The sequence below is a fragment of the Haplochromis burtoni genome, unplaced genomic scaffold (assembly GCF_018398535.1).
Source record: "Haplochromis burtoni strain Fernald_Lab_line unplaced genomic scaffold, NCSU_Asbu1 Contig_8, whole genome shotgun sequence".
Taxonomy (NCBI): domain Eukaryota; kingdom Metazoa; phylum Chordata; class Actinopteri; order Cichliformes; family Cichlidae; genus Haplochromis; species Haplochromis burtoni.
In genome coordinates, this window is record NW_024582369.1 from 1,316,387 (window position 1) to 1,333,795 (window position 17,409).

A 17,409-nucleotide genomic window follows, 5' to 3' on the forward strand; every position below is an offset into this window, starting at 1 on the left:
GAAGTCCTCGTATGCGCCCCTGATAGGTTTCTATCGCAGATAGTGAAAGCCCTTGGTCCTCTCTCACTTTATGTTAAATCCTCTATCAGGAATTTAGGTGTCACCTTTGACTCGAGTCTCACATTGGATGGGCATGTGAAATCTCTGGTTCGGTCTTGTTTTTATCATTTGAGAAATGTGGCTAGGCTAAGCCCGGTTTTATCTCGCTCTGAACTCGAGATTGCTATACATGCATTTATTTCGTCACGCTTGGATTATTGTAATTCGCTGTTTATGTGTCTAAGCAAAGGTTCTCTGGATCGTCTGCAGGTTGTGCAAAACGCTGCAGCTGAGCTTTTGACAAAATCCTCCAAGTACTCACATGTGACACCGTTATTATCTCAGTTACACTGGCTTCCTGTTAAATTTAGAGTTGATTTTAAGATCCTGGTCTTGACCTACAGAGCTGTGCACGGACTGGCACCTGCCTACATCTTTGATCTGCTACAGCCTTATGTCCCTAGCAGGTCTTTGAGGTCATCTGATCAGGGCTTACTTGCTATAAAAAATACTAAGAGGAGGACTAAGGGGCATAGAGCTTTTGCCACTGTGGCCCCTAGGCTGTGGAATTCTCTCCCCCAAGCATTAAGAACTGTGGACTCAGTAGCTGTTTTTAAAAAACAACTCAAAACTCACCTTTTTAAAACTGCTTTTGGTTAATTTTTTGCCTGTTTTATTTTCTTTTTTTAAATCTTTTTATGACTTGTAATCTTATGTGCAGCACTTTGTGACTGTCTTGAAAGGTGCTATATAAATAAAAATTTATTTATTTATTTTTTGGTAAAACTGTTCATTTCCTAAGTTTATCTGATGTGTTTTATGTTCTACTCTTAAACTATTGCAATGCAATTTGCAAATACATTTATTTTAACTTTTGATTGGACTATGATTACATCATTTTCAGAACTGGCATTGTATAACTCAACCCCATAGGCTGTATTCAGATTTAAAGTTGTGCGTAAATAAAGTGGTTAAAAAATTAGGTGCGTGCTATTCTTCTTGTTTAGACTTCAGTAGACTGAGTCAGCTCTTCGTGTTGTTTCATTCCTGTTATTTTCCTAGTGAATGTTGCTAATTGCTAATAAAGCTATTTAGTCAGCACTAGCCTTAGTCATAGACTGTAATTAAAACAGCCACCGTGATGTCAGCCCACTATATTTTTAAGCCTCATCAATAGGTATCAGACACCGCCATGTTGGTTCTTTGCAGCCAGAAGATATTAAATTTAGAAAAGAGAGCACAATGCCAGTCTGTTGCAGGGCTAACACAGAGAGACAGGCAGCCATTCACACTCCCTCTCACACCTGTGGGCAATTCGAAATCACCAATTAACCTAACCCTACCTATTGCACGTTTTTGGACTGTGGGAGGAAGCCAGAGGACTCAAACACAAACACAGGGAGAACGTGCAAAGTAATGAAAAAAAAGAACAGTGATTGCCTCCACAGTCACCTCATCTCAATCCAGAAGAGCACCTTTGGGATGTGGTGGAACAGGAAATTGGCATCGTGGATGTGCTGCAGTTCTGAAGGCAAAAGGTAAACTATCCACAGAGACTAAGGCCTGGCTTTTTAATGCTGTTGTGCATTTTAATATGGGAGCCTACGAGGATCAACTTTACGATCAAGCCTCTAGCTGCCATTTTCAGGTCTGGAAGTTGCTACTTGGCAATGGCTAACAACTTCCCATAGCCCTTTTGTCTAGATATTTGGTCATGCCTAATCTCACAGAGACCTAGATGGATATGGCTATCAACATTTTTTTTTTTTTTAAATATTACAGTCTATAGTTCATTTCTATAGTTGTCTAAGGACAACTGTCTCTTAGACTTGTGCAGATTTTGAACAATCAACAAGGCAACAGGCAAGAATTCTGTTTTAAAGGCAAAACGTATTCACATCAAAGCATTTTTTAAAACTAACATGCCTGCACGAGATCTGTGAGGATTCACTGGCACGCATATAAAGCCTTCACATATCTGTTGGCCTTGAATTAAAAGTTTGTAAAACTAAAAAGTTCAGTGAATGTAGAATCTTTACAAAGCACATAATACTCGGGACAAGAAATGTTGAGTGTATAAAAAAAAAACAAAAAAAAAACGAACAAAGCATGAACACTTTTTATAATAAACTTTCCACAGCTGTTATTCTTAGCAAAACCCAGTGACACTGTAGCATTGAAGGTAAGGACAAAGCCTCCCTCATGTCCCTCTTGTGGTCTTGTGAAGGCAACAATGTGAAAAGACTCCAAGAGTCTCCTGCAAGGTGGGATGTGTCATTATCGGACTGTATCATGGATATTTATAGCACATATTTAACAATTTCCAGTGTACCCGTGCAAGGTGTGCAGATACTGAAGATACATCCTTCCTCTCGTTCTCCTCCTCGTCGTTTATTTCTTAAAATATAGAAGAAAACATTTTTCGCCTTTATTTCCTCTGCTTTCTTTGTCACATCACATGCTGAGACAGCCGGCACCTCCTCCCCTATTCACACACTCACGAGGCAGTGATGCTGAGACCAGTGGCCAGTCAGTACATTTACTGAATGTGTATGTGCATTGCTGGGAAGCCGTCCTTCATCACGTTTGCCATTTTTTTTGACACCCGCAGTCAAAGGCCGAGCGCTAAAAGAGTGAGCAGAGAGTGAAAACAAGCGTGAGACAGAAAAAAGGGCAAAGGCGGTGCAAGATGGGGGAAAAAGAACCAAGAAGAAGTCACTACAGGAGAGTGGGAACACTTATAAAAGGCCACGTGAAAGCAGCAAGCGTTACAGTACTGTGCAAAAGTGTTGAGCCACCCATCATTTCTTTATCATATGCTCCAACACCACTGACTGAAATGCAACCCCAAACTGTTACAGAGCCCCCACTATGTTTTACAGATGGCACTCATGTTATACCTCTCCTGACACACGACCCATGGTTTGAACCAAAAGTTTAAAATCTGGATCTCTTTGAAATTTTTCATCACTCCATAAGACCTGTTGTTACAGTCCAGTTCTTGTGTAATTTGGCATACCTATATGCAAAGTCTTCATATAATAGTTCTTTGGGAATTGAAACCCAAACTGTTATCTTTGGTATTTGAATTATTTGATTTGAATGATGATGGCTTGAATGATGAAAGCAGCCGGGTGCATAGACTGACCTGAAAATGAGTGAATATGTAACCAAGGTCAAAAAGAGGACTTTAAAAGACCTTCTCAAAAAACTACTGTTCAAAACAACTTGTGGTACTTTCGTTTCTACCTGTACAAAGAGTGAAGTAAGATTGCAATAAAAGCTCTGGCAGCCAATAGAAAAAGTGGAAAAGTAAAAAAAAAAAAAAAAAAAAAAACAACCCAAAACTCAAATAACATTCTGTCACACTGTTACTTTGTTACCAAATACAATTTTATTGTAGAACTAATGTACACAATGATTATCCGATCTGAGCATTTATGCAACATAAATTAGTGTGTGACTTTGTAAACTGGTGGCAAGGTTTGAAAAAACAAATATCAAGCTATCACTGCTACGTTTTTCTGTACAGATCGTTAACAACACAAGAAGACACAGTTTATTTAAATTAACCAGTGCACTCTTCAATACAGGACAAAACCCCCCTATTTTTAAATAATGCAAAAAAAAATCTCAAAAGCCACTTTAAAAATGGTAAAGCTTAAACTGTTTAACAAAAGGAATGCAGCACATCTGAGGAGGAGAAATTTCCAGGTTGCTGAAGAAATAAAAAAAAATAAAAAAAAAACCCTCAAAGGAAAGACAAGGACATGAACGTGTCCTGACCTCACAGACTATAACGACTGCCCGACTCTTTCAAACCCCTGAACTCCAGTCTGTGATGCAGTTTAATGTGTGCACAGTTTTGAATGATAAATCTAACATTCAAAGTATTTCAATTTTGAATGACGCTTGTGGATCGCAAAAAATAAAAAGACTTCTATAAAAAAAAAAAACCCTTTCTTCAGTTCAAGTACAGGCCAAGCGGAGTTCTCATGCACTGTTATCTTTGTTTTTTTACAGCCTTTACCATAGAAAACCCCACACATCAATTTCAAATAGAAGAACATTTTATTTTGCATTTGTTTGTAGTAGCAAACATGATTAATGACGACGAAACATCTTCAGCAGCTGATCGTGCTTCCCATTCACACTGGTAACAGAGATCCAGTCTGTATTATCCGTGTCTCACATATATCTGTTTTTGATGTATTCCCTGTACATCAACATGTCCTCTCTGCACAACGCCCTCACCTGGCCCTGACCGGTCATCACATGGCCCTCAAATACCTCCTGGCTGTTTTTGCCCACCTGTGGAGGTAAAACTGCATAGATGCTGTCCTCTGGGAAGCAGGACACTGGCTCTCTAAGAGAGAAGGAAAAGAAAAATGGGAGAGAAGCATGTGTGATTGGTGTATCACCATATACATTAACTTTAGGCAAATCACGTGGCTTAAGACAAGGCAAAAACAAGAGGTGGAAAGGAGTTTGTTTGAGCCAACAAAAGACTGTAAATTGCTGCTGAGAGGTGGAAACAACACGAGGAGGGTGAAGATGAGTGCTTTCACAGCAGTATTACTCATATTTTCCAAAAACTAGATTTTAAAGCATGTCTTACCATCTTCTGGGTGAATTATCAACTGCGTGCTTGTCAAGTCATCTATTCAGTTAGGCTTCCAACAACAGCTGAGGCCTGAGTGAGAGGCTGTTTAGACACATGGCCGCATTTCAAATGGCACCTGCCTCATGATGGGCTGTTTTCAAAGGCACAGCGGAGGCTCTCGGAAGCCTTGAGATAAATTATGAGCTGTGGAGGACGTTGTAGCCATAGAGTATATGGCTACAACCCCCCTCCCAAGGCTGCTGTGTAAGAATCCTTAATTACACAGACTAGTCAGTAGTGCTGAAGGTAAAAAATATCTCTAGGCCAAGTTGAGAAAACAAATAGCATTGTTGTTTTGGGGCTTTTTATTGCAAAATGTGGAAAATGAAAACTACTGACTGATGCATTCATTCATCATAAACTGAGAAACCGCAATCTGTTACAATTCACTGTTTATTGCCCATAAAATAACAAATATGACCGTGACCTTTAGGCGCAATCTGGGCGAAAAGCCCCGTGATGATTACTGTGTGTAAGTTTGATTAAAATCTGCCCAATGCAGCAGGAGGAGTGATTCCTGTGGCACAGATTCATCAGAACTTTGAGTGGATTTTACACACACACCTGAGACTTGCTGGAGAGATCTGACTCTAACAAGTCTCACTTGTTTCACAGCCTGCTACACAAAGAAACTGGTGCTGTTAGATGAGGTTAGAGGACAATATGTTTGATTGAAAATGAACTTCACAGTTTGCAGTGTGACTTAATACGACTATAAAGAGGTGGTGCTGGTGTTCAAATAAAGTTCTTATGAGATATTGATGTTGGCAGTTTAAATATGTGCATTTAATAATGAAAAGTGAAGCAATATTGATTACTGGTATATTTTTCAGATATATTTTCCTTTTAAATTTGAGGTTTTTGTTTTTTTTTTTATAAATTTGCCTCTTTTATCCTCTTAAATTTGCTATTATTTCCTTGTAAAACTATCATCTTGAAAATATTATTTTAAACTTTCACTAGCCCTAATACATTGTCACATGAATAGTGCTGATATTAGTTAAACAAGCAAGAAATTTGATAAGTTGCGTGTACAGAGCTGGAAACATGGGTCACAATTTGGCTATTTTCAAACTTATTCAAACAGTATTGACAAGATTTGTGAATTTTTATTAGAAGCAGACCTTTTTTTACCCATAAAAATTATTTTTATTTCTTACTTTCTTGTTCACATAATATAAAGCAGAAGTATAATGTGTCTACAAACTCCTACAAACCATGTGAACAACACTGAAAACATTTCAAGTAAATATGTTTGTGTTTTCAAATATTTCAAACTTCATCTTCTGGCCTGTTGAGCTTACTATTACTGTATAAACTGTTTAATTTCTGTAATTTGTACATTACATTTGCCTTATTAGAAGACAACTTATTTTAGAGCATAGAAAAGCCTCAATTATACCTTCCACATGAGTCTGCTACAGTCCAAGTGATATAAATTTCATCATCAGCATGAAGGTCCATACAGATATTCACGTGCCAGCCTATTGTTTGTTTACACCACGTGGATTTGTCCGTGGAGGATTTACAGCGCACCAACGATTCATACACCTCAGGCGGCGAACTTGAAAGTAGTGTAAAAGGAATGATTACTCGGCCATTGAGCCCCCAGCTGTCCGTGTTCGAATTTGCAACGGAGTACAGTCAGGTCTTAAGGTCAAGACCTTCCAATACTGAAGACAGAAATCAAACAATCTTCCCATGAGCAACACTTGCCCTGGTGGTGCCGAAAAGTTCATTTTAATGGGTAGAAACCTTAGAAACCAGATTCATGGTGGGCGGCCATCTGTCCTAACCAGCTGGGGTGAGAGGAGAGCAGAGGAAGAAAAGAGGGCCATTAATTTCTACACCTCACTAATGTTTCTCAACAGGAATGGGCTACAGTATTCATTTCTTTTCCATTTTTATCTCCGTCACTTGAGTCATCTTTGGCTGAGCCTGATGGATCAATAGAGGAACATAGAGGGAGGTGACACTCTAAAAGGCTTCTAACAGTGACAACACGTTTGGGGTGCTGTAACATCTTAGAATAGCACTGTTGCACAACAACAGACACACCTGTAGCACCCTGCGGGCCTGACACGAGGATGACAACAATGGCTGGATGGACTACTGAAAGGCCAGAGAGAAAGACAACGTGGATGAAAAGGTTTGATTCCCTGCTGATGGAGATTTCCTAAAAGAAAATATTGATACTTCTGCCACTTTTGTAAGATAAATTACAAATTTTCTCCTGTTCTGTAAGAAGGGATACATACAAGAAACTTTCACATTTAAAAACGGTTCACACACCAAAGACATACTAGAAACACATCAGAGGCATGTCTTTCATCATCCTTGAATTTTCCTCCTCCAAGTTGATTACATGTCCCCACTGTGTCTTTGTCAGCCTCTGTCAGTCTTCCTCTAAGTGACCATTTCTTGTCCATATCCTCTTCAGTTCCACATGACCATCAAACTTAGTCGGTTCGAATTACAACCGATCTGGTTTTCTAGGAAATTACTGGCGATGATAACGAGTCGCATTCATGGTCTTCTTAGAAAACTGAAAGTGAATACCTTTCTCACCTCTCACCCATGCATTCAAACATAACAAGGGAAAGAAAACTAATTCGTGAAATTTCTATCCTACTTTTGCACTTTTTCATTCTGTAAAAAGTTATCATTTCTATAATGTCTGTTGAACAATACAACCACTACCAATTCCCTCTGATGCAGTCTCTAAGCCATTTTCCCTTCAGGAACATTTGCTTAGTAATCAATGTGTCTCAAAGTGTTTTTTTATTTTCCTGAAGCGAGATTTTACTACCTTTTTTTTTTGCCGTTTTTTTACTACAACTGCAAGGAGCTCCCTCCACCTCCCTCCCTAATCTCACTGCAAACATCACAGTCGACAGTGACTCCTGCCTGACCTCATCTGCCAGGCTGTCCATGACCACTGCCAAGAGGGGTTCAGTGTCCTGCACCACAATTAAATATTTCATCACATGCTTCCTCATACAGTACCATAGCTCTTCTCTTGGTATCCTATAAAATCCTTTCACATGCTTTCCAAAACGACACATTACAGCTCTTTCTGATCATCTCTGTACTTCTTCATCAAAACTTCTAAATATGTAAAATTTGAAATCTCTAAACTAAACCGTGTCTTAGCGCCAACTGCGAGTTAGTATGGACTCTGCCTGCCAATCGTCACAAATTAACAAGTCATATCTCGTTTGTATAATCCATAAAAACATGATTAAAAACATCAATCTGTGATTTCTGCTTTGGGAGGCTTTGGATGCTGAACTAATGGAGATTTGTTATAGGCAAATTGTCTTACTATAAACAGAAAGACAATTTTTTAAAAAGAGAAAACAGCGGCTGAAAGATGGGAATTTTCCATGTACAACATATATGAAATTGGGAAGGCGAGTGCGGGAGTTATTTATAGTTACTCTTGCCAGGACAAAAAAAATTAGTATTTACTTGATTCAAAATGAGTAAGTAATTTTAGGGGGGTTGTAAAGCTGTAGCTTTTCCACATGATTTGGTTTCTTTACACACAGAAAAAAATCCAAGTGAACTGCAAGCAAACCAAAATGTATCATTACAGAATATTCAGTCTGCTTATTGGACATATATGTCTAGGGTGCGAGCAGTAAATACAGTAAGAAGGTGCTGTGTTCTGATCTACTGCAGAAAATGAAGAATTCCTGCTCATGTCACAGATGGTTGCTAATGGATACAGACCCCAGCACATCGATTGTGCCTTGTTGCATCCCAGAACACAAAGCACATGTAGCTACAGGAAGGTTTTTTTAGCTCAAACTTGCAATGTATACCTGGTAGTAGGTTTGGAAAGGGGTCAAATCAAGTTCACAGAATCACAGACTGCTCTGGAGTTCATTTGGGACCACACAGGGGCCCCCTCCTCCAAAGGGTCTTAGTGTGGTTGTTTTGGCTCGCACCTACATGCGATTACAGCATTCAAATCAGCACAAACGGACTGCACCAGAGTTCGATTTAAACAGACTAAAAACTGGAGGTGTGCAAGGACCATCAATAAGTTTAAATGTTCAAACAAGTTTTTTGCACTTTCACAAGAAGACAAAACCTAGCAGGTATGAATGTTGATATAAGAAGCCATCATGTAAGAAAATCACAAGTGCATGTAGAGGAGGAATTTGTTTCTAAACTGATCTATGTGTTTGCACAGGTGTGTGTGCATGCATGCCTTACAGCTCAAAAGACAGCACGACAAAAACATCTTGTGTGTTTCCATGGCTGCACACTGCCATCACACGTGTGGTTGAACTTTGAATCTGGCTGAGGGATTAAAAAAAAAAAAAAAAGGGAAAAAAACCAAACAAACACCATCTACGGTAAAGAGTGGACTGTCTGGGAAATAGCGTGTATGCAAAGAAGTGAAGAACATATGACAATTAAACAGTGCGCAGCTAGAAGCCTCGACTGAGACCACTTAGTAGTGCAATCCTTCTCCCAAGGCTAGTGAAAATGTTGAGTGCTTTATAAAAGGGGTCATTTATAACTGCAAACCAAGAATACAATACCATACATTACACGTGAGCCAGGTTTATTGAGTTTGAGTACATGTGGCTTTCCCCCCCTTTTTTCTATTAATATGTTTTACTCACAGACAGATGATGTTTGCCGGGTTTATGTGTTCAGTTCTCTCCACTCTGTGCTGGCTCTCACCCAAGTGAGCAAACCTGCAGGAAAATACAAAACATAATACAGACAATGAATGATATTTCTGCAAAATAAGCCAGTAGTGTAGGTGTGCATTGCTTACAAATGCTTCTGCCCTCTTCATCGTGAGCGGAACGATCCAAATAACCCTAATCTGTAATAGGGTCGTTATGGCTCTACCGAATGCTTTCAATTTAAGGCTTCATACTGTCTTCAGTGTTCAACTTGTCTTCTGAGATCGCTAATATTTAGATCTCACCATCATCAAATCACAAATTTCCCTGTAGGTCATTTTTCTCTCACAAAGACTCAATAATATGCAACTGCTGAGAGTCCCCCTCTGGCTGTTGCTTATGATTTTTAATATTAATGCATTGATTAGCAGAGCACTGGCTGCAGCCACCATCTTTGGAGCAGTTTCAACTTCAATAATGAATGCAATTTCATTCTCATTATGTGCCACTGTAGTAGGAGAATATGAACAGCATTCTTCACCGCAATTTGAATTGTGTGTGTTTTTTAAGGTTTACTCCCCTGCTTTAGTCACCCAGTATAAATGTGACTGCCATCGAAGTGCGATGAGACAGAATACAGACCTAAGTCAGTGAAGATGTTAAAATAAATAAATGTTTTGGTAACAACTAAATGTCAGGACCATTTTATTTATTGTTACGTTAACTACCTAACTTATTAGAAATTGCTCATACATTCTTGACCAATGCCACATTTCTATATAATGCATATGCTGTATTTTAAATGTATGCATCAGTTTCAGTGTTTTGGTGTGTGTGTGAGACTGATTCATGATGTTTATGACATTCAAATGTTTGATTTTTCCATGTCATTCTGATCTATTCAAGCTTTTTTTTGTTTTCATTTCTACATTGCATTTCTCTATCCGGTCGTTAAGTCTGACGTTACTAGCCATGTCTGGGCCTAAACTCCGCTGCAGGTCCATATATCAAACGATCACTATGGCATTAAACTGAGGTCATCAGATCATGGAACAATTAAAACTGTCTAAATCTTTCATCTTTAATAAAATGATCAGCGTTCTGCTCTACCAGGTGTAACAATTGAGTTTAACATCCAGGCATCCATGAAAACGGAATTTATGACATTTAACGGAGTTAGAAGTTAGCAGGGAGTTAGCTCGCTAGCTTCTATCTAAATACAATATAGCATGTCCTGACTGCGGGGTTTTGGAAACAAATTAAAACGTACAGCTCTGCTATCACTTCCACATAAATGAAGACAGAAAACTAAACAGCAGTGACGTTTGTAGGGTTACTGAAGTTGGGCTAGCTGGTATATAATGATGTGCTACGTGACCGCTAGCGACACAGCTATGTTAGCATAATATAAACAAGCTAACTTTTTTTCCACTCGATAAAAGTTAACGTGAGTGTTCTCGGTGGTCAGGAACAAATGTAATCGCATGGCAGGATGCTGTAAAAGGACCAAACTTCAGCCAGGAGAACAACTGAGATAATCCATCCACAATACGAGGTTAGTCATTCATATACTGCTGCATGGGCTGGGCTGTAGTTACATCCTAAGGTTTTAAAAACTGAGCTTAAATAAATGATTAGCGGTAATAAAAGCCGAGGGAGGTCAACAGTGATCACTGACTGTTTTAGGAGCTTTTTGAGATTAAATAGAAGAAAATACATAAACATTAAACATGTTAACAACACAAAAGCCATATTAAACGCAGACTACTTTAGGCCCGGAAGTAGGATTCGTCACGTCATCACTTAACGACCGGATAGAAGTGCTGAAAATTAAGTTAATCTGATTGGCAGTTTCAAGTCAAGTAAATTGTTTTTTTTGTGCTGCAAGTAGTTTCATCTACTTGGTGACAGAGTAAAAATTGGATGCCATGAGTTGTAGCTCAGAGGTCATCTACTGATTGCAAGGTTGGTTGTTTGTGAATGTTCAATAGAAAGGAGCATTGAAAAAAGTGCTTGTATGAATGGCTGAATGAGGCATACAGTGTAAAGTGCTATATAAAAATCATTTACCATTCAACCTCTTTGCAACTAGAAAATAAATCTGTGATTGCATTTTATTTTTTTGCTTTTGCGACTGATTGCAAGACCAACTTGCAACTTGACCAACAATCACTCAGAAACATTTTGAAAGGTTCATAAACAACTGCTGCCTCATTTATAAATGCAAACAGGTCGCCAAAATGTTGCAATTAGTCAGAGTCAGTGTGTAGGAATGAGGGCACCTCTTTGAATCAGCAGACTCAATGAGCTGCCAACTGTTGTATTTTGATTACACTGCAATATGAAAGCAAGGTTGCTGAACACTTATATCATTTCGCAATTAAACGTCCATCTTACTTTAACATTTGTATAAGAATTTCAGTTATTGGTCAGGTTTCTGTTCAATCTGAATTTCTATGTACGCAAACTGTAACAGTTGCAAATTTTGCAAAGTTACCACACTGTTATATCAGAACAAGATTGTGTTTAATTCCCAACTTGACTCCATTCAATCTGATAGCAAACTGACCATCTAATTGCCAGATAAAAAGATAAAATAAAATAGTGAGGCGTGGCTAAAAACTATTGCACAGCACAGTACATGAGAGGATGAAAGCTCATGTTACATATCTTCTGATATAATAAACACATAGCATGTATGGCCCCCATTGCTTTAATGACAGCTTGGATGTGAGCTCACATAAACTCAAGAAGTTTGTCTTATCTTAAATTGAGGTTTTGCACAATGTTCCAAAAATCTTCCATTTTTTATCCAATGGGTTCCAGGTCAGGTGTCAGGTGCCCATTGGTATTTTATGGTCTTCAGCAGTTCTTGCAATGCCTTGAAGTGTGTTTGAGGTCTGCAGTCACATGGTCTTTTCCAAACTATAATGTGCACTTACTCTATAAACAGCAAAGATTCTCTTAAAAGAATAACTATCCACCATCTACAGTTCTACTTCAGTCATCCTCTTTGGATTTAGGACAGCAGTGTGAGGGGGAAAAAGCTATCAAAGCTTCATCCAATGATCATTCTGTATCAAACGTGCTGTAAGCTTCCAAAGAACAGACAGACAGTTGTGTTCAGATTCAAAGCCTGCTGATGGCTATTCACTGTGTCCTAAATCAGTGTTGGCAGCAAACAGGGAGAAAGTACAAAATGAAATAGAAAGGACTTGCAGAAAAGAGAAGGAAGGGAAAGGTGGAGAAAGAATAGTGAGGTCAGAGGCGTGATAAACCCGCCTGGTTGATGCCTGTTTTCAGGATGACCCATATCACCCTGAGGGGGTGGCTGCCTGTTCTGCCCCTGTGTCTTGAACACTGCGTTGTTCTGACTGATAATATTAAGTGCCTCATTCAGGATAAAGTAGACTTCATAGATTTTACTACTTTTATTGAGCAGCATCCGCAGGTGAAAATATCAGATTGTCCAATACTTTGACATTTGATCTGAATGTCTGTCGTTGACGCTAAAATAGTAAATTAGGAAGCTAAACCTTTTCACTTTAACATTCCAGCAGTGCCTAGTCATCTTATGACTAGAATAAAATTAGGACAGCAACCTTCTTGCAACCAGAGCTGTTGAATGGAAGACTCCGTTCACTTCAATGGACCATTTTTTCATTTTTATAGCAATGGCGGATCATGGTCATTCTGAAAGGTAGCAAGAATTGCTAGCCGTGGCATAGAGCTATAAAAGAACAGAAGTTTGAGATGCATTTCTAAAAGGTAGGAAGTTAAAAAAGAAAAACTATTTGAAGGCCATATGACCCATGTGACGACCCCAAACCCTTCAATCGGGCACTGATTGTAGTATCAGTAACTAAAGTTTGAGGGTTTGAATCATGATTTTATGATTAAACACGTCCCCTAATGGGACACAATCTGTCTCCAAACAATCACAGCCCAGCTTGACTGACTGCAGTCGCTCTCAGATTATCAAAGATTTGCAAATAATTGTTGTTTAATATATACACACAGATTATCACCATGGTACAACCCATCTGAGGTAGTATGTGCTGATGTTGGCTACTAGTCTCTTTGCAATGTGGGAACTGACTCAACTGCTTATATTCCTAAATGAAAGCAGGGCTGCCGAGCACTTAAGTCTTTTTACAGTTAAATCGCCATCCTACAGCAACTACATCACTATTTATTGAGGAATTCAGTAACTCGCAGACTGCAGATGCAAACATGACCCCTTTCACTTGCAAACTGATAGCAGAATGACAGAATAGTCTCTCTGTCTTATTGGCATTTTATTGCTGTCTTGATGCACCAAAACTTTGAAGAAAAAAAAACATTTCAGAGGCAAAGAGACTCCAAATAGCAATAATTGTATCTCCAACCACAGTTTTTCTTAGTGTGACTGAAGCATTAATGGACTAATGGAAACATTTTCATTTTATTACGCAGTCCAGATTTGCAGCTCAATCTTTTAATATAAACATTAGCCTCCTAAAACCTGAACTCTTTCACGGCATGCATTTTAAATTTTTCTTGGCCATTTGAGTTGATTGGGACCTGATGAATGTAAAAACAAAGAATTACCAGATTTTTTTTAACCTAATTTTTGTTTCTGAGACAAATGAGATCCACGTATGGTTTTAACAGTGGCAGTATAATGTCCTCGTAAGTGGATATCAGGCCCTTGTAGAGAAAAATTAACTATTTTCGTCTAGACATCCCAAAATGTGATGTCCACACATGTGGACGCCAGGTCCTGGGAGGTTAAATGAAATTAACAGGTGGGCAGTAAACATTAGTGCCACAAAAATCAATTCACCCCCTCCCAAAAAAAATCTGAAATGTGGTCACAATTTCTTTCTTGAGAAACTGCAAGACAATTAATTTTGGCTTACTAGCTATGTGCAAAAGTTTTATTATAAATATTATTTCTAATATTGATCTTATAAATATACAATTTCTTTGGAAGTCACATAGTTTGACCACCAAAATTGAATCTGTTCCCCTCAACTCTAAGTGACAATGTAATGTAATTTTCTCCTTGTATTCCTGTCATGTCCAGTTTACAAGACCGCCACTTCACAATAATATTCCTGACGCAATCTTTCCAGTTTGACGACACCACTACACTACAGTCCAAAAGGACACACTTGTTCAGTGTGAAAAAGTGCATTCTCATCAGCTCCAAATACTCAGCGCCTTGATGCACCTGCAGTGGGAGTATTTGGATGTGTGCTGGTGCCTTTGTCTTATTTTCATTTGCATTGTTTTTTTTGTTTTCACTGTCATTACGAGGTTAGGTTCAGGCAATGAGGATGTAAAGTTTTTCACTGGGAGTGACGGGATGGACGAGATCAGATATGAGTACGTCAGAGAGACAGTTCAGGTTGAGCAGTTTGGTAACAAAATTAGAGAGAAAAGGCTGAGATGGTCAGACATGTGCAGAGGAGGGATAGCAGATATAGTGTACAAAGGATGTTGAAGATGGAGCTGCCAAGCGGTAGAAAAAGAGGAAAACCTCAGATGTTGCAAAAGAGGACACACAGAGGGTGTGACAGAGGAGGATGCTAGAGATGGGGTGAGGATAAAGGAAGATGATCCACTGTGGCAACCGCTAAAGGAAGCAGTCAAAAGAAGGAAGAGGTGATTAAGTTCAGGCAACGAAGCTATTTTGTATAGCAAAAGGTCTTTGAGTGGGAAAAATAAAGATTACCCAGTTTGCTTAAATGTTATGTCAACAGATTCTTTGATGGATGGATGGCCATCTTTAAATTTAAAGTAATATTGCTGAGATTGCGTGAGTGAAATTGTGGGCCAGTATCTGTGATATGATGACTACTGAATATATGTTATTACATATTGTTATAGTTTTCATCCCTTGTATGTAATTAGTAGCTCAGATTTACCTTTGGTAAATGAGTAGGTCATCTTCAGAGGGAAACTCAGCCAGATTGAGTCCATAAGGCTCCTTTGCCATGTGCTGCTGATAAACCTCCTGAAAATGTAAAGAGAGACACAAAAACATACTTACGCATGTGGACAAGATAGAAAAAATATTTAAAAAACAGTTTTCATAAATGTTTAATCATGGCTTTTAAATGACCGCAAAAAAAAAAAAAAAGTAAGCTAGTCGACTTATAACTATAAAACCATACAGACAAGGTCATCAGGTTCAGCTGCTTCTCCCCAACAGATTCAGTAATTAGGATGGCGCAAGGAGGTTAATCTTAGCAACTTCAAAAGTAATTTGATTGTTGGTGTCTGGTAAGGTGCTTTCATGTTCTTTCGTGCTTAGGGACATGCCCTCCTGGGGATCTGTCACACAATGTTCAGTGTCTGTTGGGATATAATAATCATAATAAACAGGAGATCATAATAAAAAGGTCAAACTGGTTCAAGCTGACTGATCGGAGTAGAATTAAACTGTGAGGCAACGGGGCATTTCAAATGTGACACTTAATTTAAAAAAAACTAAACAGAAACTTTAATTTAGAGAGAACTGTAATCCTTAAAATACAATTATAAACACTCATCATTAATTTATTGTAGTCTGTAGTCTTTTCTTTACAATATAACACATATTAAGATTATCATTGCTATCAAGTGGGGCTGTGTAACAATAAAATTGTAACAGAGTACCCTCCATTAACGGGCAATGCTGAAGCTAATTTATTTTATTGAAGAAATTGAAAATTGCCAAAGGAATCAAAAGGAAGGTGAAACAGCTGAAATGGTAGATGCTGCAGAATTGTGCAACACGTTTTAATCTTGATAAATAAATGATTAAAAGTGGAAAACACAAAACATATCCTGTAAAACATCTTTGTTCTCAAAATTTGAGTTCCAATCCAACATCTGCTAGTTTTAGACCAGATTAACATGTCAATATTTTAACAAGATTTAGAAGATATCTGTATAACCTTCCTGATTATTCAAAATGTCCTATAAAAAAAGCATTTTCTAGGCAAAATATGATTTGTGGGGGTGTTTTGTTACATTTTACTCTGCCTATAGTCTCTACAGAAAAGGTAAAAGCCTGTTATGTAACAGCATATACAGGATTTGCATGAACGCAGTCCGTTCTCTCACTTTTCTGACATTGCAGTAATATGTGCAACATAAAGCTTTCAATTTTCCCAGTAACTGTATTGATCTGAGCTGCAGGGAGGGGAGAATTACGCAGGGTGTTACCAGAACCATGTCCAGGAAAACAGCAGCTGTGAACACACACAAGATCACAATAATACACAGAGCCCTGTTCAAAGACTACATGGGGATTCGCAAAACACTAACCGCACCATACACACCTACGTGCAGCACACAGGCGAGGGTGTTGTGCAGGCGCATATCTGCTTGTACAGCAACACACAGCAAATCTACCGAGCACATGCACGCTCAAATCGAGGTGGAATACCAAATGAGCATGTGTAATTACATGGTAAACGTAGTAATGATCCGATGTTTAAATATTTCAACAGTTGTGTGTTGTGCTGGCACCCTGGCAATCCATTCTCGGGGACAGGCTTGCAGGCAGCGACACGAGATGCACGAGAGTGACTGCGTGCGCCCAACACGTGAGCAAGCTGTCCGGCCCAAAATATTCATGACCAGCTCATTGCTCATGGCCACGAGAAGACAGGCAGGAAACCCAAGGAAAATACATCATAAATCAGGAGGAGAAATAGATGGATGGAGAAAGAGGGAGTGCCTTCTGCTTTCAACTCTGAAGACCAAATGCCTTCAAGATATTTCTCCTTCTCGGTGCCACTGCCCAGATAAATCAAGCAAAGGTGCTTTTTCTTTTTGTTGTTAGAACAATGTTGTAGATTCAAAGCTTTGTGCTGCACAAATAGGACAATTACATGAAAAAATGTAATGAGACTACCGATGAGACCTCAAGGACAGCTGGGACTTTCTACAAGAGCAGTCTAAGGTGCCAAGACCTTTAGTGAATTATAAAACAGGAGTAAGCCCAGGCTGAGAATAATGTGAAGATTTCCTAAATCAATAACTAATCTAAATGGCACAGATGCTGACATCCCTAGCGCGCGC

General features: G+C 38.8%; 1 protein-coding gene across 3 annotated transcripts in view; it reads right to left on the reverse strand.

Moving 5' to 3' along the window:
- Positions 1–2,173: 2,173 nt before the first annotated feature.
- The window catches only part of fig4a (FIG4 phosphoinositide 5-phosphatase a), a 54,673-nt gene continuing 39,437 nt past the window's right edge, over positions 2,174–17,409 (reverse strand). The window contains exons 22-24 of one of the 3 annotated variants that reach the window (XM_005914539.2): positions 15,264–15,352; positions 9,343–9,417; positions 2,174–4,405 (exon numbers count right to left, since the gene is read on the reverse strand). In XM_005914539.2, coding sequence (XP_005914601.1) covers positions 4,228–4,405; positions 9,343–9,417; positions 15,264–15,352 — 342 coding nt within the window. In that variant the 3' untranslated portion in view covers positions 2,174–4,227. Of the gene's footprint in view, positions 4,406–5,836; positions 6,502–9,342; positions 9,418–15,263; positions 15,353–17,409 lie in introns of those variants that run through there. The other 2 variants (XM_005914540.2, XM_042226013.1) reach the window with 2 other exon arrangements.